Raw genomic sequence first — 24,095 nt, forward strand, 5'->3', positions numbered from 1 at the left:
TACAAGAAAAAGAAATTTTCTGTTAACTACGTACTCATGTGACAGATGTTGTTAACTAGATTTATCGTGGTAATTATTTCGTAATATATGCAAATGTCATACATTATGCAACTATCATACATACATTAGATTGTACACCTGAAAATGTTATATGAGAATTATACTTCAATTTAAAAACAGAGAATAACATAATGTCCAAAATTTAGTGAAAGACAAACTTAGATTCAAGAAATAAACCCAAGGGGAGCCTGGGTGGCTCAGTGGGTTAAAGCCTCTGCCTTTGGCTCGGGTCGTGATCCCAGGGTCCTGGGATCGAGCCCCACATTGGGCTCTCTGCTCAGTGGCGAGCCTGCTTCCCCTTCTCTCTCTGCCTGCCTCTTGCCTACTTGTGATTTCTCTGTCAAATAAATAAAGAAAATCTTTAAAAAAAAATAAAAAAAGAAAAAAGAAAAGAAATAAACCCAAGCAGTATAAGCTCAAAGAAATCCACACCTGGGTACATCATTATTAAACTGCTAAAAACAAAAACAAAAAAAATCTTGAAAGCAGCCAGAAACAATATAAGACCTATAAGAATAACAACTTGAATGACTATGAATTTCTCATCAAAAACAATAAAAGCCTTTACAAAAGTGCTGGGGGGGAGGGAGGGAGGACGATCAACTTAGAATTCTATATCCAGCAAAACGTTCTTTAAGAATGAAGATGATAAAGACATTCTTGAATGAAGGAAAACTAAAATAATTTGTACTAGCAGATATACTCTAAAAGGAATTCTGCAGGCATAAGGGAAACTAATAGGGAAACCTAGAACTTCAGGAATTAAGGGAAAGCCATAAAAATGGTAACATTTGGGTAAATGTAAAGTAACTACTGTCTCCCTCTTGAATAATTAAAATGTTTGATGGTTAAAGGCAAAAATTGTATCTTAGCTGGTACTGTTTTCAATGTATGTAGGTATATGACAATAGCACCACATAGGGAAGAAGGTAAAGGGACCTATATGGTAGTAAGGTTTCTAAACTCCACATAAAGTGATAACATATTAATTCTAAGTATGTATACTGTAATCCTCAGCACCACTAAAGAAGCCATACAAAGAGAATAGTCAAAACTGCAATAAGAAAAACAGTCCAACTGAAAAGAAAGCAAGGGGCACCTGTGTGGCTCAGTGGGTTAAAGCTTCTGCCTTTGGCTCCGGTCATTATCCCAGGGTCCTGGGATGGAGCCCCACATCAGGCTCTCTGCTCAGTGGGGAGCCTGCTTCCCTCCCTCTCTCTCTGCCTGCCTCTCTGCCTACTTGTGATCTCTGTCAAATAAATAAATAATATCTTTAAAAAAAAAAATGCTTTCACATTAAAAAAAAAAAAGAAAAGAAAGCAAAAAGGAAGAAACAAAGGAATAAAAAACAAAGGACACAAACAGAAAACAAATAAATGGTAGAACTAAATCCAAACATGTCAATTATAGCAAAAGTAAATGCTATATAAACACCGATTAAAAGATTGTCAGAAATATTTTTTAACAAAAAGACCCAACTACATGCTATCTATAAGACACCTACTTTAAGTATAATGACAGAGAAAGGTTAAAAGTTAAAAGGATGCCAAGAATAACTAACCGAAAGAAAGATGGAGTAGCTATACTATCAAACAAACTAGACTTGAGAGCAAAAAAGTTTTCCAAGTCTAAAGAAGTACTCTACAAAATGACAGAACCAATTTCCCAAGAGCATATAACATCCTAAATGTATATGGGCCTAACAACAGCTTCAAAATACATAAAATTAAAACTGATGAAGTTGAAATGAGAAGTAAACCCACAGTCAGACTCAGCATTCCTCTCATGTTGACAAAATAGCAAGAAAACCAGCAAACATACAGAATTTAATAACATCACTAACAATCAAGTGGATCTAATTGACATTTGTAGAAATTTTTAAAAACGCTTCATTCAAAAAGAGAACACACATTTTCTTCAAGTGAACATGGAACATTCATTCAAGATAAACCATATCCTGACCATAAAACGAAGCTTAAGAAATTTATAAAGATCTGAGTCATACAAATGTGTTTTCTGACTCTAAGGGAATTAAGCTAGAAATAATACATACTATCTGAAAATAACCAAATAATTGGTTATATATTAATCTATGGGCCAAAAAAAGAAGTCTTAAGAAAAATTAGGTATTATTTTAGACTAAATGAAAAACACATTAAATTTGTGAGAGGTGGCTAAAGTAGTGCTTAGAAGGAAACTAAGACACTCAAATGTGTACCTTAGAAAAGAAAATTCTCAAAAACATAAAAGAATTACAAAAGAGCAAATATATACAACAGTATTACTATAATTAACACTGTTATATGCTATTTTGAAAGCTGTTAAAAAAAATAAATCTTAAGAGTTCCATCAGGTATTTTTCTTGGTAATCTGTAGATGATAGACATTGACTAAACTTATTGTGATAATCATTTCACAATATATGAAAGTCAAGTCATTATGTGATGTACCTTAAACTACACAGTGCCATATTTCAATTTTACATCAATAAAACTGGGTGGGGGAGAACAAAATAAATCCAAAACAAACAGAAGCAAATAGTAAGAGTAGTAATCATTAATATCATTAATATCGAACACAAAATCCACAGAAGTGAATCAATGGAACCAAGAGCTGATTCTCAAAAGACAACTAAAACTGATAAATGGACAGAAAAAAACAGGGGATACAAAAATTACCAGTATCAATAATGAAGGAAGGGATATCACTAAACTCTGCACATATTAAAAGTATTGTAGGAAATAATATAAACTCTATGCACATAAATTCAACAGCCCCACTGAAATGGACCAATTTCTTGAAAGTCACAACCTATCAAAACTAAGCAGGAAGAAAAAAACTGAACAGTCCTCTGTCAATTAAAGAAATGTAATTAGTGATTTTTAAATTCCCTTTTCCGGGGGGGGGGGGTGTTTTGTTTTTGTTTTGTTTTTTTAATTTTTTATGTAATCACTACCGTCAATGTGGGACTCACACTCACAACCCTGAGATCAACAGTCACATGCTCCACCAACTGAGCCAGTCAGGCACCACGATTTTAATATCTCTTTAAACAATCTCCAGACCCAGGGGTGCCTGGGTGGCTCAGTGGGTTAAGCCTCTGCCTTCGGTTCAAAGTTATGATCTCAGGGTCCTGGGATCAAGCCCTGCATAGGACTCCCTGCTCAGCAGGGAGCCTGTGTTCCCCACCCCACACACCTGCCTCTCTGTCTACTTGTGATCTCTCTCTCCAACAAGTAAGTAAATAAATCCTAAAAAAAAAAAAAAACTGCAGGGCGCCTGGGTGGCTCAGTGGGTTAAGCCGCTGCCTTCGGCTCAGGTCATGATCTCAGGGTCCTGGAATCGAGTCCCACATCGGGTTCTCTGCTCAGCGGAGATCCTGCTTCCCTCTCTCTCTCTGCCTGCCTCTCCATCTACTTGTGATCTCTCTCTGTCAAATAAATAAATAAAATCTTTAAAAAAAAAAAAAAAAAACTGCAGACCCAGATGGTGTCACTGGTGAATTCTACCAAACATTTTACTTTTAAAGATTTTATTTATTTGTCAGAGAGAGAGAGAGAGAGTGAGTGAGCACAAGCAGGGAAAGTGAAAGACAGGGGAAGAAGCAGGATCCCTGATGATGAGCAAGGAGCCCAATGCAAAACTTGGTCCTGAGCGGAAGGCAGATGATTTAACCCAATGAGCCACCCAGGTGTCCCCTACCAAATATTTAAATAAAAAAATAACACCAGTTCTACATAATCTCTTTCCCAAAAATACAAGAGAAGAGGCAAGAATATTTCCCAACCAATTTTATGAGTCTAGTATTATCCTGATATCAAAAAGTAGTTTACAATATTCAAAAATGTGGATACACTCCTAAACAAGTATAATGACATAGGACAGTAACAGGTAGCAAGAGTATGGATAGCTAGAAAATACATACCAATCTACATAAGTTCTATAAACTCATGGATTTGCTTGTGATTTGGGGACAATAACCCTTGACTAAGGGAGATCTATTATTTGCTGAATGATCTAGCTCATCAATTTTGTTCAACCAAATGCTGGTGTGTAGAAGGTAGGGGAGTGGTGGAATACTAACCCACACCCCCATCAGGAGATTACTGGTGGTAAACCCACCAATGTTCTCTCATAACCCAGTAAACATTTATTCAAACCTAAAATTTTCAGAATACAACGAACTACAGTTCCACACATACAGTGCATCCCTCACTCTGTCTTTTCTTACTGTACCCTTGGATTAGTTTTAAGAAGTCCGGAAACCTGCTCTAACACTCACTAAATAGAGAATTAAGGACAAGATTAGAAGATCAGTCTGTGTTGGAATTTAGCCATGACTTTTAGTTCCTTCCTGATGAACCAACCAGAGAACATTATTTTTAAAACTGTTGTGCCTAGTCCCTAAAGTGAAGAAAACAAGCTAATCACATATTGTATAGGAAGATGCCATGACCACTGCTACCTCTGAAAAAATACAACTAGGAGGTCCACTGGGAGCCCTGCAAGCTTTGTATCACATATTGCCCTAATTTCTTTGAGACACAGGACACCCTGCAGGAATTGAATTGACTCATTCAGAATTCCCAGGTACAACATCATCCATTAACTACTTTTGCTTCCCGTACAGCTCCATTTCTTTAAAAGAATTTATACAGAGGTTTTTCTGGGTTATTAAGAAATCTAACTGGTGGGGCACCTGGGTGGCTCAGTGGTTAAGCCTCTGCCTTCAGCTCAGGTCATGATCTCAGGGTCCTGGGATCGAGTCCCACATCGGGCTCTCTGCTCTGCGGGGAGCCTGCTTCCTCCTCTCTCTCTCTCTGCTTGCCTGTCTGCCCACTTGTGATCTCTGTCAGATAAATAAAATCTTTAAAAAAAAAAAAAGAAATCTAACTGGTGATGAACATTTTATATAATTTTCTCAGTCTACTTCATTCTACTTCTGAGACAATAAACTTCATTGCTCACTGAAACTGTAAGAGCCATTAGTGGCTATTTAGATCTCCAATTAAATAAATGTCAGAGACATTACTGAGAAGTTACCAGAAAAGTGTCTCCTAGTTTAGAATTTAACCCATAACTTCTACTGCTACTAAGAACTTTTAAATATTAGAATGAAAAAGCCTCCAAATGTAATTAATGTAATATCTAAGGATTACAGCATATCATGCTAGACTACAGTGTATTCATGACCTCTTATCAGATCTCTTTCCCAACTAGAAGATAAATGAAGTTCTTGAAACCCTGCTCCATAGGTCTATCATAAAACAGCAATACTCTCTTCCTTATCTTTTAAAAAAAAAGACCAGCCCAGGCATCCCTGAGAGAAGTAATGGAAGAAAATGTTTATAAATACAATTCTGACATCAGACTCTGGAGAAAACTAACTTTGGCACCTATCATTAGAATACACTAAAATCTGGATTTTACTTTCTTCGTCCTTTATCTCCAACTTGGAACCTTTTCCTGCCTCTCCTTTATCTGCAACCTTATCTCCTCCACTAGTAACATCATGTGGATTGCTTAGTGCTTTTCCCCACTGTAAAACCTTCAGTAACACTGCTTATGTTTTAAAATATTAAAGTTACTAATTCCCTAAAAACATTTTAAACCAGAATGCATCAAGTCTTTTAGCTATCTGTTTACTTATGTATCAACAGAGACATCTCTGCTTCTACAGTTATCAGTTTGGCAGTACAGCATAGTCTGAATACATTTTCTCTTTCAGAATCTGTTTTTCACCCCCTGGCTCGCTCTGGGTGTCCCTGAAGAAACACCAAACACTGTAAAGCTACTCCATTAGCCCAGTCAGTGTTACCAGCACTGCTTCATATTGAAACACAGCTCTTAAATGATGGGCAGTCATGAAATACTGAGTCATTGTACAGTGCTCAGGTTCCAAATTGCTCTGTCTTCTAAATGCTACCATCATTTTTTATTCAGTAGCTGTCTACAAACCCACTTACTACCATCAGGTGGGGAGCTTGGCAAGGAGTTAGAAGTACAGGAAGTTAGAAGTTAGTACAAGGAGTTAGAAGTACAGGAAGAGGGGTGCCTGGGTGGCTCAGTGGGTTAAGGCCTCTGCCTTCAGCTCGGGTCATGATCCCAGGGTCCTGGGATCGAACCCCACATCTGGCTCTCTGCTCAGCAGGGAGCCTGCTTCCTCCTCTCTCTTTGCCTGCCTCTCTGCCTACTTGTGATCTCTGTCAAATAAATAAATAAAATCTTTAAAAAAAAAAAAAAAGAAGTACAGGAAGAGGCTGGAGTGACAAGGATGTTTTTATACAATACTCCAGCTATAATGTGGTTCCTGCATCAAGAATACATCATTGTTTTTAGTTAAGCCATATGTCACTGACTTAACACCATTAATAACAACAGTAATGATGATAATAGCAACATGATACCATTCACCTTACCTGCCTCATTTTACAGAAAAGGAAACTTGATATCAAGATCACAAGGTCACACACAGAGCAGCAAAACTGGGATTTGAACCCAGGTCCGAATTTCAAAACCCTAATGTTACTTTCTACTTGAGCATAACTCTTCAGGTATTTGAAAGTTATCTGTCAATAAATAAGCCAAGGCCATTACTCGTATAAATGCTTCAAGTCTACGTTAGGTTGCTCAACCACAGGGACAACAAAATACAAACTCAATCATCAACTGAAAGATTATAAATTGATACTATACTAAGCATACATAGTAAAATACCAATTTAGGCCAATCACAATCTCTTCCACCAAACCAAAACTAGTAACTACAACCAAAGTTACCAAAAGGAAGACAAACCAAATAGACCAGCAAATTTTTCAGTATTTGCCCCAAACATCCTAGCACATCTATAACAGATTATGGCAAAGGATAGTCTAGAATTTCAGCTTCTCTCTCACAATGACAGAACTTTCATCAAGAATAAGAAATTGGTCCCTAATGGCCAGCATACCTCCATCCTGGAACTCAGAAACCTTTCAACCCCCTCTGAAACTGAATCCCTACTCAGTACTTACTTGAGGGCTGAGAGAAGATCCATTTCATCTGTCATCTAACTGGTACACATACTCCTGCCCTAATCCCCAAATATTACATCAACCACACTGGTAATTATCAACTATGGAGCATTTATGCCAGGCACTATTTTGCTGATTTATCTTACCTCACACCATGAGCCCACGGGACAACTATTCTCACTCCCGAATCACCAATGAAGAAACTGAAACTTTGAGGAGGTCACAAAGCTCAACAGGTCTAGAATTCAAATTTAGGCATGTCTGACCCAATATATTTAAACATTACCCTACACTGCTTCACTCTATTAAGTCAATAATAACGAGCATCTCCTGAGTCAGGCATAGAGTTATGCTTAAGGAATACAAATAAGAAAGTTTGCAGTCTGAAAGTGAAGACAGATAAGATGATAACAGACCCAAATATATACAATATGAACAAAGTGTTATGAGAAGAGAACAGAGGGCAATTAACTTTGCCTTAGAGAAGAGTTAAGGCAAGACTCCACAGATCTGGGGTGCCTAGGTGGCTCAGTGGGTTAAGCCTCTGCCTTCGGCTCAGGTCATGGTCTCAGGGTCCGGGGATCGAGCCCCGCATCGGGCTTTCTGCTCGGCAGGGAGCCTGCTCCCCTCCCACCCCCGTCTGTCTCTCTGCCTACTTGTGATCTGTCAAATAAATAAATAAAAATCTTTAGGGGCACCTGGGTGGCTCAGTGGGTTAAAGCCTCTGCCTTCGGCTCAGGTCATGATCCCAGGGTTCTGGGATCGAGCCCCGCATCAGGCTCTCTGCTCGGCAGGGAGCCTGCTTCCCCCTCTCTCTCTGCCTGCCTTTCTACCTGCTTGTGATCTCTGTCTGTCAAATAAATAAATAAAATCTTAAAAAAAATAAGTAAATAAAAATAAAAATAGATTTAAAAATAAAAATCTTTAAAAAAAATTTAAAAAAAAAAAAGACTCCACAGATCTGAGATCTAAACAATATGTAAGGCAGTGCCATCTAAGGGAAAAGGAGCACCAGGAGATAATGTATTGTAGACAAAAGAAAAATGGCTTGGTATCTTGGGTATCTTCCATCATTAACAATCTAACATTTATTTCACAGCCTGATTTCTCCTTCTCCCCATAACCATCTTGCTAATTTTCATTGGCAAATTTAAGCCCAACTCCAAAGCCTGCCAAAAAACAAACAAACAAACAAAAAAACCTATACACACGCACATACACTAAAATTTCCAAATGTTCCTAGGAAGAATAATATAGAGAAATATTAAAACACTCAGTAAAAGAGACTTAAAGTATTTGGCAATAAATTGCTAAAGAAAGCTAAAAATGGCTAAGGAACACCACAAGAGGTGATGTCCCATTTCCAAACTAGTCTCAGTCACAAGACTTGGAAGAGCTGTACTGTATCAAGTGGCAAAACAAGGTCCTAAAGGATTTGTCTGTAAACAAGGATTCATCATAGTTCACTTTTTTTTTTTTTAAAGATTTTATTTATTTCTTTGACAGACAGAGATCACAAGTAGGCAGAGAGGCAGGCAGAGAGAGAGGAAGGGAAGCAGGCTCCCTGCTGAGCAGAGAGCCCGATACGGGACTCGATCCCAGGACCCTGAGATCATGACCCGAGCCGAAGGCAGCGGCTTAACCCACTGAGCCACCCAGGCGCCCAATCATAGTTCACTTTTTAATGGAATAGAACATTCAGGCCGAGTTATAGTTGTATCCTAGCCCTATCTCAAAACTATGTCACTTAACCTCTTTTTTCTTTTTATAAGCCAGTGAGTATCTACTTAACAAGGGGGCTAAAAGAATCATATAATGCTTTGTGTATGAATGCACTTCATAAAATAGTTAACTGTTCCACTAAAAAAAATAAATGAAAAGATTTTCATTGAACACCCGTTGTGTGTTGGAGATAGTAGAAAAGGATGACTAAGAAATAGTAGGATGGGGTCACCTGGGTGGCTTAGTGGGTTAAAGTCTCTGCCTTCAGCTCAGGTCATTGTCTCAGAGTCCTGGGATGGAGCCCCACATTGGGCTCTCTACTCAGTGGGGAGCCTGCTTCCCGCTCTCTCTCTGCCTGCCTCTCTGCCTACTTGTGAACTCTGTCTGACAAATGAATAAATAAATCTTAAAAAAAAAAAAGAAATAGTAGGATGTATAGCAACATTATAATAACTATCCTTAAGTATAACATAGTACAGAGGCTCCTGGATGGTTCAGTTGGTTAAGCATCTGACTGCTAATTTCAGCTTGGGTTATGATCTCAGTGTTGTGAGATCAAGGCCCATGTCAGACTACGCACTTGGCATGGAGTCAGCCTGTCCCTTTCCCTCTGCTCCTAAATGAATCTCTTAGCAAATATCAAACCTAAGTGGGATAAGGAGATTGGGGATCACAATTTCTTTCCAATCACACAGTAAAATAATCAGTAATGGAAACCAGTAAGAGAGAAAAATACTCTAATACTATCCACGTGTTTACCCAGTACCTAAAAAAAAATCACAACTTAAATCCCAAGAGATCAGATATCCTTTATGTTTAAAGCACAACAAATTACACATACCAACTTTTCTCTTCAGTAGAAAGACAATACGCAAAACTAAGCCAGACATTTTCCAGGGATAGAAACATTCCCCTCCAAATTAAATAGTAAAGGCTTCCAAGCCTACAAGAGCCTGAGCCACTTTGAATATACAGCCTTCATTCAGCTGCTTGGAGGGCCTGTGGATTAGGCCCTCTTCTGGACAGCCTGCAATCTGGGCAGAGACTCAGGTACACAGACACCATAAACAAATGCAGTTCTGGAGGAGTGGAGAACATTTTGTAACATTTGCAAAGTAGTCATCAGCAGGATAGGATAACTGACACAAATCACAGGAGAAAGTATTCTACAAGATTATTTTGAAGAGAAACTCAACTACTTCCTAAATTTCCTACTACTAAGATAAAGATACAAATTGAAATGTTAATTCTCAGTTTTAGTCCCACCATATCTAAAAATAATAGCATGAATGCACTTCCCATATATAAATTCCCTTTATATCATAATCATATAATCATAATCACTCAACTCATACCTATCTCTTCTAAACTCATTCCCCCTCCTCTACCCCATATTCACTACTTGATCAAACAACCATATTTCCCAACATTCACTGAACTCCTTAAAAAAGTCTCTGACAACAAATCCCCCTTTGCCCTACACATCTGGTTCAACCACTAAACTGCACCCACTGGCAGCCCCTGGGTGGCTCAGTAGTTAAGTGTCTGCCTTGGGCTCAGGTCACAGTCCCAGGGTAGAGGGATGAAGCCCTGCATTGGGCTCCTGGCTCGGTGGGAAGCTTGCTTCTCCCTCTCCCACTCCCACTGCTTGTGCTCCCTCTCTCGCTGTGTCTCCCTCTATCAAACAAAATAAATAAAATCTTAAAAAAAAATTTTTAATTGCACCCATTCTACTTCCATAATAAAGCTATCTTTTCCTTACTCCTTAACTTAGTATCTCTCAATCAGATCTTTGTAATAGCCTTGTGACCAAGCTCCTTTTCACTGGTCTCTTTATTGATAACTAAATTCATCCTCTGAAAAACAGGTCTTACTTCATTCCCTCAAACAAAAATCTTCAATGGCTCCCCATGCATACTGATTTACTTTTGCAGTCTTTTGTTTTCTCCCTCATGCAAGTTACATGTAATACAACAAATTTCTTTCCCTCAATTGTGTCCTTCCTACTCCCACTGTTCCTTCTTGAACATCTTTTCTTCCCTCCATAATACTGGAAGCTGCACTAGGGAAGGAACCATGTCTGTTTTGTTCCTCACTATATCTATGCCACCTAGAACACTATATCAAATACTCACTGAATAAATGAAAACCACTCTACTCTCAAAGTTCACTTAAGGGCACCTGGGTGGCTCAGTTGGTTAAGCCGTCTGCCTTTGGCTCGGGTCATGATCTAAGGTTCCTGGGATCAAGCTCATAGGGTCTTTGCTCAGCTGGGAGTCTGTTTCTCCCTCTCACTTTCCCTTTGTGCTTTCTCTTTCTCTCTCAAATAAATAAAATCTTAAAAAAAAAAAAAAAGTAGTTCACTTTAGTGGCCATTCCCACCAAGATCCCACTAAACCGCCTTTCTAAAATACCTGCAAGGTCTTACTTAGTCAAGTGAGGGTAGCATTTTGTTCCATCTTAAGGCACTTAGTATTTGTATCCTATACATACATGGCTAATATGAAGCACATATTCTACCACAAACAACCTTGTCTGGTACATTTATGAACCATCTATCACAAAAGCTTGTACACAGTTTAAGTATACATAAATACACTTTGTTGTTATATTCATTCATTCACTCATTATTTACAGAATTTATTACATGCAGGGCATAGTGCTTTGCACTAAAATACGGTATTGAAAAAAGGACAAAGCTCTGCCCCTATGGAACTTACATTCATAATAAAGACAAAGGTAATAAACAAGCGAATTTCTTAAGGTAGCAAGTACGGTGAAAATTACAGGGGAGGTGGTATGATCAATCCTAACTTGGGAAGATACATGCAAGAGACAGGATGAAAGAAGTATGTAAAGGTTAAAACTGGTCAAACTGGCCCACATTCAGATACGCTGAAGAAAATTACAAAAACAAAGTTTTGGGCACAAACATTTTAATCACTCAGTAATGGAAAATAATGCCTGCAACCAAAATATACATATGCTGATTAATTAAAGCCTATTAACATCCATTTCATTTAACTTTTTTTGGAAAAGGATAGAGGTTGGTTCCCTGGATTGAGAAGAAGGGGATCAAAAGTTCCATCTTGGGGCTCCTGGATGGCTCAGTAGGTTAAGCATCTGCCTTCAGCTTGGGTCACAATCCCAGGGTCCTGGGATTGAAGCCCCATATCCGCAGCAGAGAGTCTCCTTCTCTGCTCCTCCCTGCTCCCGGCTCATGCTCACTCTCTCTCTCAGATGAATAAAATCTTAATAAATAAAATTTAAAAAGTAAATAAAAGTTCCATCTTGAACTTACTGAACTTGAGTTGCCTTTTAGCCATCAAAGTAGATAAGTCAGACTACATGAAGTCACTCAGAAGGTACAACATGATCCTGTCATGACTGCATATACTGTACATTATGCTAAGTAAAAAAAAAGTCAGAGAGAGAAAAACACTTACATGTGAAATCTTTAAAAAAAAAAAAAAAAAAAAAAAGAAGTAGTAGTACTCAGAGAACAGATGGATAGCTGCCAGAGGCAGGACGTACAGGATGGTGGCAGAAGAAATAGGTAAAGGGTACCAAAAGGTACAACTTCCAATTACAAAATAAATAAGAGGTAATGTACAGCACGGTGACTTTAGTTAATAATACTATACTGTGTATTTCAAAGTTGCTAAGAAGTAAATCTTAATAGTTCTCATCACGAGATTAAAAAAATTATAACTATGCATGGTGATGGATGTTAATTAGACTGTGATGATCATTTTGCAATATATACAAATATGCAGTCATTATGGTATACACCTAAAATTAGTATCATACGTTAATTATATCTCACTAACAAAAAAAAAGCATATATTTTTGTATATTTAAAACGACAGAGAGAAAATGGGAAGGATATACAACTTAATATTAATAGTCATTAAATCCAAATGGTATTAAAAATGATTTTTTGTTTGAATATCTATTTTTTTTTATTCGACTGAGATCACAAGTAGGCAGGGAGGCAGGCAGGGAAGATATACTCTTTTTTAAAACAATATGGATTATGCTTACTCTTTCTAAGAAACAAATGTTTTAAGTTTTTAAATTCAGCCACTGAATGAAGAAAATAGTAAGATCAAAATAAAGAAACCAAAAGCCAAGAGTGAAAACAGCTAGATTTTGGAGGCAGAAAAACTGGGTTTCTTCCATTTCCTAGTTTTTCCTCTGATAAGAACTATTTAAAAATAATGAAGTCCATATACTTGTATTCAAACTTTCTCCATAGAAAAACGTGCTGTCAAGAAAAAGTAGGTCTAGCAATCAATGTCTAAACCAGACCTTAGCCCACCTTCACAGAGGAAACTCTGACAAAAGCTCTTTCTGGTCTAGCCTGCATACAGTCTCAAGAGCCCACTCCTCATCTCAGAGAGGATGGGCTACTACAAACACAGTATACAGCCTGTGGGGGCTTGCAAATTTATGGCTGTCAACAATGATTAAACCTACTCTAATCTTAAATCTTGGTTTAAAAACTAAAACAAACAGGAAAATGGACACCAAAATTTGGGTCTTATCCAAATTTAAAATTACAATCTAAGCACACACTTGTACAGGTCACCTGAATTCTAGAGGGCAGGTAGTGCTGCCAAGGGCCACTCTTTTCTTTTTGGAGGGATCAGTCTACCTTTCTACCTTTTACTGTGAAGCGACGTTCTTAACTCTCACTCTTAACATTATGTACGCTTTGCATACTGAAACATGAAAATGGATATGTGGGATCATAAAGACATTTTTCTTAATGTTATATTATGAAAATAAGTCTATTCGAAAATATATTTGCACACCTAGTATGTGTCAGGCACTGTTTCAGGGTACTGGAATATATCAGTGAACAAAGCAACAAAAAACCTTGCCCTCAAGAAGAGCACACTACAGTAATCGATCTAGCAGCTAACATTTATGAAGCACTTCCGTATTACTTGCCTTGTTTTGAACACTGTTCAGAATGTTTTACCAGTATTAACTCAAAACAACTCTTTGAGGTAGAAAGTACTATTATTCCCATTTTACATGTAAGGAAACAGACACTAAGGAGTTAAAAACTTGCCAAAAATAAGACAAGTCAAAGAAGAAGAGTCAAGACTTGAACCTCAATAGTCTGGCTCTCAGTTCCTAACCTCTATGCCATTTACCTCATGCAGCCACTTAAACATATTCCAAATAAACTCATTCATACCATGTTCATATGCCAACAAATTTAGGCTCAAAATATATTCTTAGAGTAATACTACTTAGATAGAGCTAAAGTAATTATTATCAAGTAAATTTGTAAAAAGACATTTTTAGGATCATTTTGCCAATCATCATCCAAGTTTTTTTTTTTTTAAATAACAAATGATTCTTTTTCTAACTCAGCTTAGATGGAAAAGCTTCAATTTTCAAGTAGAAATGTCACTACTTAGATACCTGAAACCTAAAATTATTTTGTCAGTATTACAATTTTTTTAAAAATACAGTATTCTTTTTTTTTTTTAAAGATTTTATTTATTTATTTGACAGAGAGAGATCACAAGTAGACAGAGAGGCAGGCAGAGAGAGAGAGAGAGAGAGAGAGGAAAGCAGGCTCCCTGCTGAGCAGAGAGCCCCATGCGGGCCTCGATCCCAGGACCCTGAGATCATGACCTGAGCCGAAGGCAGCGGCTTAACCCACTGAGCCACCCAGGCGCCCTAAAAATACAGTATTTTTTTTTTTTTTTTACAAAATACAGTATTCTTAAAGATGATTTTAAAATGAACCCTAAAGCTGTGATTTTTTTAAATATAAAAGAACTTTCCTTTTGGAATATGAAATAAGAATATTATTCTACTGTATGAAACTAGACAAACTGAAATCAGATCCAAATACAAGACCCAATGTCTAATTTAAGAAACAGTGTAACCTTTAAAAAAAAAAAATAGCACAAAAGAATGTAAGCCTTGTGGTTTTGACTTTGAAGAAAGAAATTAACTCAAATTATCCCATTAGAGATTCCAATTTTGGTTTGTCACATCCCAGAAAAACTAAATGCCTTAAATTATCATTTAATTGTGAACATTCAGCAAATAGGTTAATAATTTTTTCTTAGTTCTTTCCTATATGAGCACAAAAGACAAGAATCAACTTTTATAATTATAAATGATATTCAAGTTATTAATTTAAAAATTCATATGCTATAGCCTCAAAAATGGTCTACCTGGCAAACATTCTTTTTTTTTTTTTAAAGAGAGACAGGTGGTAGAATGGAAGGGCAGAGAGGGGGAGAGAGAGAAAATCTTAAACAGGCTCCAAACCCGGGATAGAGCCAATAAGGACTGGATCTCATGACCCTGAGATCATGACCTGAGTCAAAATCAAAAGTCAGATGTTTAACCAACTGAGCTATCCAAGCATCCTTACTTGGCAAACTTTCTGAGATTCTGATATAGAAAAGAACATTTTCTAATACACTACCCCCACCCCTGGAAGAAAAGTAGCATCACACTATAAAAGGACAAGATTAGGTAAGGACTGCATGGAAATATGCCAGATTCCTGGAATACAAATCTTAATGCAATCCACCATTAAGTTTAAAACAAATCAGATCCAGAGAGCTAAAGAGGATAAGCTGCATTTATATGACTTGCCTGCAAATCCAATAAAAAAGAGAATTAAGAAATGTTCTCTATAGTCCCAGTCTTAGTAGTTGCTGAAACATAGATATGTCTTTAAACATTAAACAGAGGCAGAGCAATTACCTAATAGAACAGTTTAAAAATACTGTTGGTTTACTTATTAACAAAACTAAGTATGTTTTGCCCTAAAAATAACAAGGGGAAGGGGCGCCTGGGTGGCTCAGTGGGTTAAGCCGCTGCCTTCGGCTCAGGTCATGATCTCAGAGTCCTGGGATCGAGCCCCGCATTGGGCTCTCTGCTCAGCGGGGAGCCTGCTTCCTCCTCTCTCTCTGTCTGCCTCTCTGCCTGCTTGTGATCTCTCTGTCAAATAAATAAATAAAATCTTTAAAAAAAGGGGGCGCCTGGGTGGCTCAGTGGGTTGGGCCGCTGCCTTCGGCTCAGGTCATGATCTCGGAGTCCTGGGATCGAGCCCCGCATCGGGCTCTCTGCTCTCTCGGGGAGCCTGTTTCCTCCTCTCTCTCTGCCTGCCTCTCTGCCTGCTTGTGATCTCTCTGTCAAAAAAAATAAATAAATAAAAAATAAAAAATAAAAAAAAAATAACAAGGGGCAAGTGCTTAGCTGACGTCCAACCTTATATATGAAGTCTGTTAAGAGGACATTCTCAGGTAAAAGTGCATACTTTACTTTCTGAAAAGCAGTTTGGCTGTTCCTATCTTCTGACCTAGTGATGTAACTCTGGAACTCATCCTTAGGAAATACAGAACACACTGATGTAAAATAGCAAAACTCAAAGTTACTCAAATGTCCAATAATGAGGAAATGATCAAATATATTATGGTACAGGGGCGCCTGGGTGGCTCAGTGGGTTAAAGCCTCTGCCTTCGGCTCAGGTCGTGATCTCAGGGTCCTGGGATCGAGTCCCACATCGGGCTCTCTGCTCAGCAGGGAGCCTGCTTCCTCCTCTCTCTCTGCCTGCCTCTCTGCCTACTTGTGATCTCTGTCTGTCAAATAAATAAAATCTTTAAAAAAAAAAAGTGCCTTATAAAAAAAATTTAAAAATAATAAAAAAAATATATTATGGTACAGCCACAAGATATGCCATAACAATAAATTATAAAGGCATTAAAATGGTTTTACACACAGAAAAATATATACACCATAATTAAAACAAACTAGGTATCATCTCAAAACTTTTAAAAAGGTGTTTGGATATATCCATTAAAAAAGAATGAATGAATGAATGAATAAATAAATAGATAGATAGATAGATAGATAGGGGCGGCGCCTGGGTGGCTCAGTTGGTTAAGTGTCTGCCTTTGGCTCAGCTCATGATATCAGGATCCTGGGCTTGAGCCTCCTGTATGCTTCTCCCTTGGCCTCTGCTTCTCCCCCCCCCCCCCCCCCCCCGCCACTCCTGCTCTCTCTCAAAATAAATATATAAATAAAAAATTTTTTTTAAATAATAATAAAGACAAAAAAGGAAACACTCTGAAATATTGACAATAGGTAACACTGGATGGTGAAGATAGGTTTCTTCTACTTTAGGGATGCCTGGGTGGCTCAGTCATTAAACATCTACCTTCAGCTCAGGGCATGATCCCCTGATCCTGGGATGAGCCCCGCATCCAGCTCCCTGCTTGGCAGGAAGCCTGCTTCTCCCTCTCTCACTCCCCCTGCTTGTGTTCCCTCTCTCACTGTGTCTCTCTCTGTCAAATAAATAAAATCTTTTTAAAAAGAAAGTTTCCTCTACTTTATACTATCCTTTTCAAATTTCTACTAATGACCCTGTCTTATTTTGATAATCAGAAAAAAAATCTAAAAATAATATTTAAGTAACTAGTTTTTATAGGAGCAATGCATTTTGTATCCATGTTCAGTGATAATCCACTTTATCTTTGAGAAGGTTAAAAAGAGCTTTAAGTTGTGAGTAGCTAAGTCAGTAATATAAAATGGATTATTGCACTATAACAACTTCTTAATGAGAACATTTGACTTTTGATATTCTGGGTCTGCATGGAAAAAATAATGGGAATAGGGAAGAGGGTAAAGAACTTGGAAGAGAGGCTCCTTGGCAGGATGCCTCATGTGCTATAATTCCAAACGTGCATTTGAAGACCACCTCACTGGAAGGTTAGTTTCTACAATAAAATTACAAATGTACTAACCTGTAGACTTGAGACACATTACAGTTTCTTTAAAAACTATTTTCCCCATTCTTACTCCAGAGTAATTAAGTAATAAACATTCTGATCAAACCCAGAATTATTTCTGCTTTTTAAAGAAAATAAACATAACTCAGCAACTCAACAATGCCTGTTAGCCAGTTATTTAAATGTCCAAACATAATATAATTTATATATACATCTTTATACTTTATGTAATCATTCTTTCCCCTTAATTCATGTCCTCATATATACATAGAAAGATACACACACAGAAACACACACACAGAAACACACACACAAATAGTCGTCAAATGTTAATCAACATGCTTAAGATGCCTGGGTTTAAAATGTTATCTAGATTCATAACAAGAGTATATTTATGAACAAACATATTTTTTAAAGTTTTTTTAAAAGACTAAAATCTTCTAATCCACAGCTCTATGATCCTAATCTCAGCTAGACTTCACAGAGGTAGACCAGAAAATTAGAAAGTGAACTAGCCCCTAGGTTCTAATTTTATCTCTGCTACTAGTTAGCTGTCTTACAAATTTCACTTACTTTTTGGGATTCTCCAGCTACACCTATTAAAAGGGAGTAAAATTAGACCACTTTAATTAAAGTTTCTACAAACTCTGAAAAACTGATTCTGGGGTTCCTAGGTGGCTCAATCGGTTGAGCATGTGACTCTTGGTTTTGCCTAAAGTCATAATCTCAGGGTCCTGGGACCCAGCCCCAGGGGAGCTTCACGCTCAGCAGGGAGTCAGTTTTAAATTCTCTTCCTTTGGGGTGCCTGGGTGGTTCAGTGGGTTAAGGCCTCTGCCTTCAGCTCAGGTCATGATCCCAGGTCCTGGGATCGAGCCCCGCATCGGGCTCTCTGCTCAGCAGGGAGCCTGCTTCCTCCCCTCTCTCTCTCTGCCTGCCTCTCTGCCTACTTGTGATCTCTCTCTCTCTCTCTCTCTCTGTCAAATAAAATTTTAAATTCTCTTCCTTTGCCCCTCCCCCGCGCACACACTAAAGAGCCTGTGCTCTCCCTCCCTCTCTCTAAAATAATCTTAAAAAAAAAAAAAGATTCTAGGTTCAAATTTCTACAACTGTTCCAAATATTTCCTTTTCCTAATTCTCAGCAGTAATAAACTTTTCCTTGGATTAACCAATTTTGTATCAATACTTCAAAAAATGTAAACTTTTATACTATTCATTTCTAAAACACACTATATCTATAAAAGTTGGCCTATAACACTTTGGTAAATCCTATTAAACATTTCTTAGTAATTCCTATAACCCATGTAAGAGTCTCTGCTAAAGATTACTCAACATACATTACACATATAGGACACATGATTTATTACACAATAACTGCCATAATACTTAGCAATAAGCAATAATAGTTCATTCCCTAACGTTAATGACAAAATTAAAGACTAGAGTTTTTTAATGTTCAAAACAAAGACAACTCTCTGTATGTTCAGGGTGTCTATGTAAAAATATTAGATAAAATCAAGCATCATTCCATTTTTGAAACAACAAGAATATGAATTTTAGGAATGAACCTCTCTGTTAATAAAATGCCTAATTTCAGAATGAGCCAAACCATACAAAATAATAAAGCTTCACAAACCTTTTGAGTGAGTTAAATGACATTTCTGAAATTTTTCTTAACTTTTAAAGCAGAAGATAAAGAAAGCTGCATTTTATGCAAAAAGTCAACTTTTACCAAAAGAAAACTGGCATTCACGAGGCTTTTCATACTGGGCAAGCTACTTTCTAAAGTGACACAAAGTACTCAAACCATTGGTGTTTGAGTCTACAAATCAAATATTTTACACAAAATACAAAGAATAGTTCAGTTAATTTTTTCAAATATAAGGCTAAATTTACTATTTTGGAAATATTGTTTTTATCTAAAAGTCTGTAAAAATTACTAACCTTTTCCTTGTCCTCAATATATTCTTAATAATCACAGATTTAAGTTAGAGTCTGAGTTTTTTTGTTGTTTTTTTTTTTTTTAAAGGTATGAAATTGGGGCACCTGGGTGGTTCAGTGGGTTAAAGCCTCTGCCTTCGGCTCAGGTCTCGATCCCAGTATCCTGGGATCATCGAGCCCCCCACATCGGGCTCTGCTCAGCAGGGAGCCTGCTTCCTCCTCTCTCTCTGCCTGCCTCTCTACCTACTTGTGATCTCTGCCTGTCAAATAAAGAAATAAAATACTTTTTAAAAAAAGGTATGAAATTTACGGAGGTCTCTCTTTTTTTTCAGCATCTTAAATGCTACAACCAACTACAGTCCAGATTTTTTTCTAACCCAAACCTACCCACATCGTAATTCAAAATGAACTGTTTAATTAAAAAAAAATAATGGAATCACCAGTTAGTTCACTTTGAAGTCAAAAGGTTTCCAGAAGCTCTGCTGTTAAAATAATCTAATACAGTATTTTTTAATGGGGGGGTGTGCATGATGTGATTGTTTGCTACAATCCACAAATCCACTACTGGAAGCCACATTTAGATAAATCAGTTTCAAGGAAGGAAATGACCCCAGCTAATGACCTTCTGAATATTGTTCAAAACACTGCGTCTGCATTAAAGAAGTGTATCTGCTACAAATAACAGCACCACTTACCTAGTCCCTTCTATAGGGAGCATGGTGCCAGTCACTTAACATCCATCATTTCATTTACTCCCCAGAACAACTCTTTAACAAACCTATTATCATCTCTATTTAATAGATGAGAAAGCAAGGACTGAAAGAGGATACAAAGCTGCTAAGTGGCAGAGCCAGAATGCAAACCCACAGTTCCTTGACTTGAAAGTTCTTGTTCACATTTAAGCTACACCATCTATGAAAAATACAGTAAGCATGATTTTCAGGCTTATGTCTTTACAAGCTCTTCAAAGATTTACTGAACTTTTTCAGGTTTCCCAAGCATAACTACTCTGCAACAAATACAACAATTAATTGTAGTAATACACCTACATGTACACTGTATATTAATTGAGTGTCGTCAAAAGGATAGGGTTCTAAGGAGACTCCAATTCTTTTTTTTTTTTTAAGATTTTATTTATTTATTTGACAGAGCACAAGCAGGCAGAGAGGCAGGCAGAGAGAGAGGAGGAAGCAGGCTCCCCGCTGAGCAGAGAGCCCGATGTGGGGCTCAATCCCAGGACCCCGGGATCATGACCTGAGCCGAAGGCAGAGGCTTTAACCCACTGAGCCACCCAGGCGCCCCAGGAGACTTCAATACTTATCTGAAGGGAAAACCAGAAAATTTACAATTAACTGAGATCTTATCTTTTCTGTATGGTATAAAAACTCTAGTACAGGGGCACCTGGGTGGCTCAGACAGTTAAGCATCTGCCTTAGGCTCAGGTCATGATCCAAGGGTCTTGGGGTTGAGTCCTGCATCAGGCTCCCTGCCCATCCAGAGTCTGCTTCTCCCTCTCCCCTTACCTCTACCTCTACCCCCTGCTTAAGCTCGCTCTTTCTCACATGCTCTCAAATAAATATTTAAAATAAATAAAAGCTCTAGTATGGGTATTTAGCTAAAATTTTTTAAATTAGTTTTAGTGCTATCATATACTTTCCACTCAACCTGTTGCAAAGATAGTTATCTCGAGCCAAAAACAAACAAAAACATATCACAAAAGGAGCCAAACAAGTAGATAAATTTTCTTTTATACTTATATGCAATGTTCCTCAAAGGAAGTCTGGATCTCTGCTAATCTTTTGCTTCAAGTCTTACTCACTCTGCTGCTCCATTACTGCAGGACTAAGAGTCACACGTTACCTATTTTCTCCCACAAAGGAGCTATGTTTGAATCATTCCTGTAACCAAACCAGTTGGGCAACTAGTCTAGTAAATAAGGATTCCAACCATTACCTAAAAGATGGAAGAACTGCTGCCATCTCTCTTAGAATAGTTCTAAAGCTTATCCCTGACAAGTACAAGCACCTATCAGCTAACAGTGAGTCACATCAACTCCCCGCCTCTAAATTAAGATTGAAGAGAATCTTTTCCTCTCTTATTCCTTCCCCAGCTAACCACCCAAGCAAAATTTAATAATCATCCTTCCACTCAATCATTGCTGAATAAACACCACATTGTATACAGGTTCCCAGGACAATTTCCCCGCTAGACACCCATTTCCTGGGCCTGGAACAGACTATGTTCCTGCCCAGTCTCTTGCCCACCCTCCCTTTCAAGGAAGAATCACCCTCATAAAAGATCAACCCTTCCTTTTTCAAGGAAGCTGAGTGACTACAGATCCATCTTTTCCGACTACTGGCTCTGAAAAAGCAGAAACCCCTAACTGCCTGGCTAAATAAATGCTGCGGGCTACAGCGAACTGGACTGGCTGGAAGGGTTTCTCCCCAGTTTCTACCAGCGAGACCAGCAGCAATAAACTTGATTCCCCGCCCCCCACAGGGGAACGACTGAAACCTAGTCACTAAATTACAGGGAACATACTGCCCACGGAATTCGGGAAGGAGCCCACACGGGTCTCCTGCTTTCCTCACGATGGGGCTCTCAGTCCGGAGTGGCTACTTGAGGGACGCTCTGGAGTCTCACGCGTCCTCACGGGACCGACGGACAGCTTGCCAAATCCCACCCTTCGGGGAACTGACAGGCGTTAACCCTGCAGGTGCCCCCACAGACCAAACCCGAAGGAAACCCAATCCTTAAAAACGCGACCAGGCCGATTTTACCCCTTCCAAGCTCCGGCCGCGCTGAGCACCTAGCTTTCTGTAGAAGGTGACTAAATAGAATTAACCTTTTGACTGCCGATCCAGCGCTACCCCTCGGTCACCAACACGCGGGAACTCCAAACCTCGGCCCCCGCGGAGGTGACAGGAACGGCTTGCCTCCTCCCCTCGTCCCACTCTCATTAGCCCCATCGCGCTGAGGGCAGCCCCGGCCCGGGCCTTCGGGCAACAGCCGGGCGGGACTCGCGGGCTGCGGCGCCCCGGGCGGGTGAGCGGGCAGCACTCACCGCGATGACATTGACGAAGGTGGTCTTGCCGGAATACTGCAGCCCCACCAGCGTCAGCTCCATCTCCTCCTTCCAGAAGAGCGAGCGAAACCAGTCCAGCAGGCGGGAGATGAGCGCCAACATGATGGCGGCCGGGAGGGAGAACGGACGGGAGGGCGGGAGGACAGCAGCAGCGACGGCACCCACACAAGCGGGCCTCAGCCCCGACCCCTCAACGGCTCCTCGGGGCCGCGGCGCACCACTGGCGGACACAGGCGGGCGGCGGCGGCCGAAGCCAGGAAGCCGAGCGGGTCATATGACTCGCCCTACCCCACACGCTCGTCCGCGCGCCACCACCGGCACACACGGCAAGAGCGACGTGGCCTGCCCGGCCAGGCGCGTCTGCCGCCTGCAGCGCCACCTGCTGGAGCCTCCCTGCAGCACCGGGGCCGGGGAGCTGCCCTTGGGCTCCCTACCACCCCTCCCTTACTCATTAACGTAGATTAGCTAGCTCATCGTTCTTTCTACAATTGTTTATTGACAGTCGGCTCTACGCGGAAAATCTTCAAGACTCTGGGAGATTGAGCAGGGAATAAAAATCCCTTCCTAGGGGCGCCTGGGTGGCTCAGTGGGTTGAGCCACTGCCTTCGGCTCAGGTCATGATCCCAGGTCCTGGGTTCGAGCCCCACATCGGGCTTTCTGCTCAGCAGGGAGCCTGCTTCCTCCTCTCTCTCTGCCTGCCTCTCTGCTTACTTGTGATTTCTCTCTGTCAAATAAATAAATAAAAAATCTTAAAAAAAAAAAATCCCTTCCTACATTTTTGGTAATAGCAAAAGCAGGGGAGCCACAAATGTTTATCAAGCAGAAACGGATTTAAAAAATCAGTGTGGCCCCAAAAGGGAATATTATGCAGCTATAAAAACAAATGAGGAAATTCTGTATGAACTGATACGAAATGATGTCCTGGAAACGTTTTCTTTTTTTTTTTTTCTTTTTTTTTCTTTTTTTTTTCTTTTTTTTTTTCTTTTTTTTTCTTTTTTTTTTCTTTTTTTTTTCTTTTTTTTTCTTTTTTTTTTCTTTTTTTTTTTTTTTTTTTTTTTCTTTTTTGGAAACGTTTTCAAGGACTGTAAATGCTCTGTACATATATACAAGTATGTATTGTATTTGCAAAAAGAAATCCTAGAAGACCAATGAAAACGGTTTCTTATAGGCTAGAAGAAACTGGATGGCCAGAGACAGGAATGGGAATGAGACTTCTCTAGGTATCTTTTTGTTTGTTTGTTTGTTTGTTTGTTTTTTAAAGATTTTATTTATTTGACAGACAGAGATCACAAGTCGGCAGAGAGGCAGGCAGAGAAAGGAAGGGAAGTAGGCTCCCTGCTGCGCAGAGAGCCCAATGCCAGACTCAGTCCCAGGACCCCAGGATCAAGACCCGAGCCGAAGGCAGAGGCTTTAAACCGCTGAGCCACCCAGGCACTCCGCAAATAAATTTTTTTTTAAGTTTTTTTTTTTAAGTGAACTTTGGTAGTTCCATGGAAAATTAGC

At 39.1% G+C, this 24,095-nt stretch overlaps 1 protein-coding gene across 1 annotated transcript in view; it reads right to left on the reverse strand.

Moving 5' to 3' along the window:
• The window catches only part of ARL8B (ADP ribosylation factor like GTPase 8B), a 51,728-nt gene extending 28,842 nt beyond the window's left edge, over positions 1-22,886 (reverse strand). The window contains 2 exon segments of the mRNA XM_047746196.1: positions 22,572-22,730; positions 22,732-22,886. Coding sequence (XP_047602152.1) covers positions 22,572-22,730; positions 22,732-22,866 — 294 coding nt within the window. The 5' untranslated portion in view covers positions 22,867-22,886.
• Between the last annotated feature and the right edge of the window lie 1,209 nt (positions 22,887-24,095).

This window comes from Lutra lutra, chromosome 1, assembly GCF_902655055.1.
Source record: "Lutra lutra chromosome 1, mLutLut1.2, whole genome shotgun sequence".
Lineage (NCBI taxonomy): Eukaryota > Metazoa > Chordata > Mammalia > Carnivora > Mustelidae > Lutra > Lutra lutra.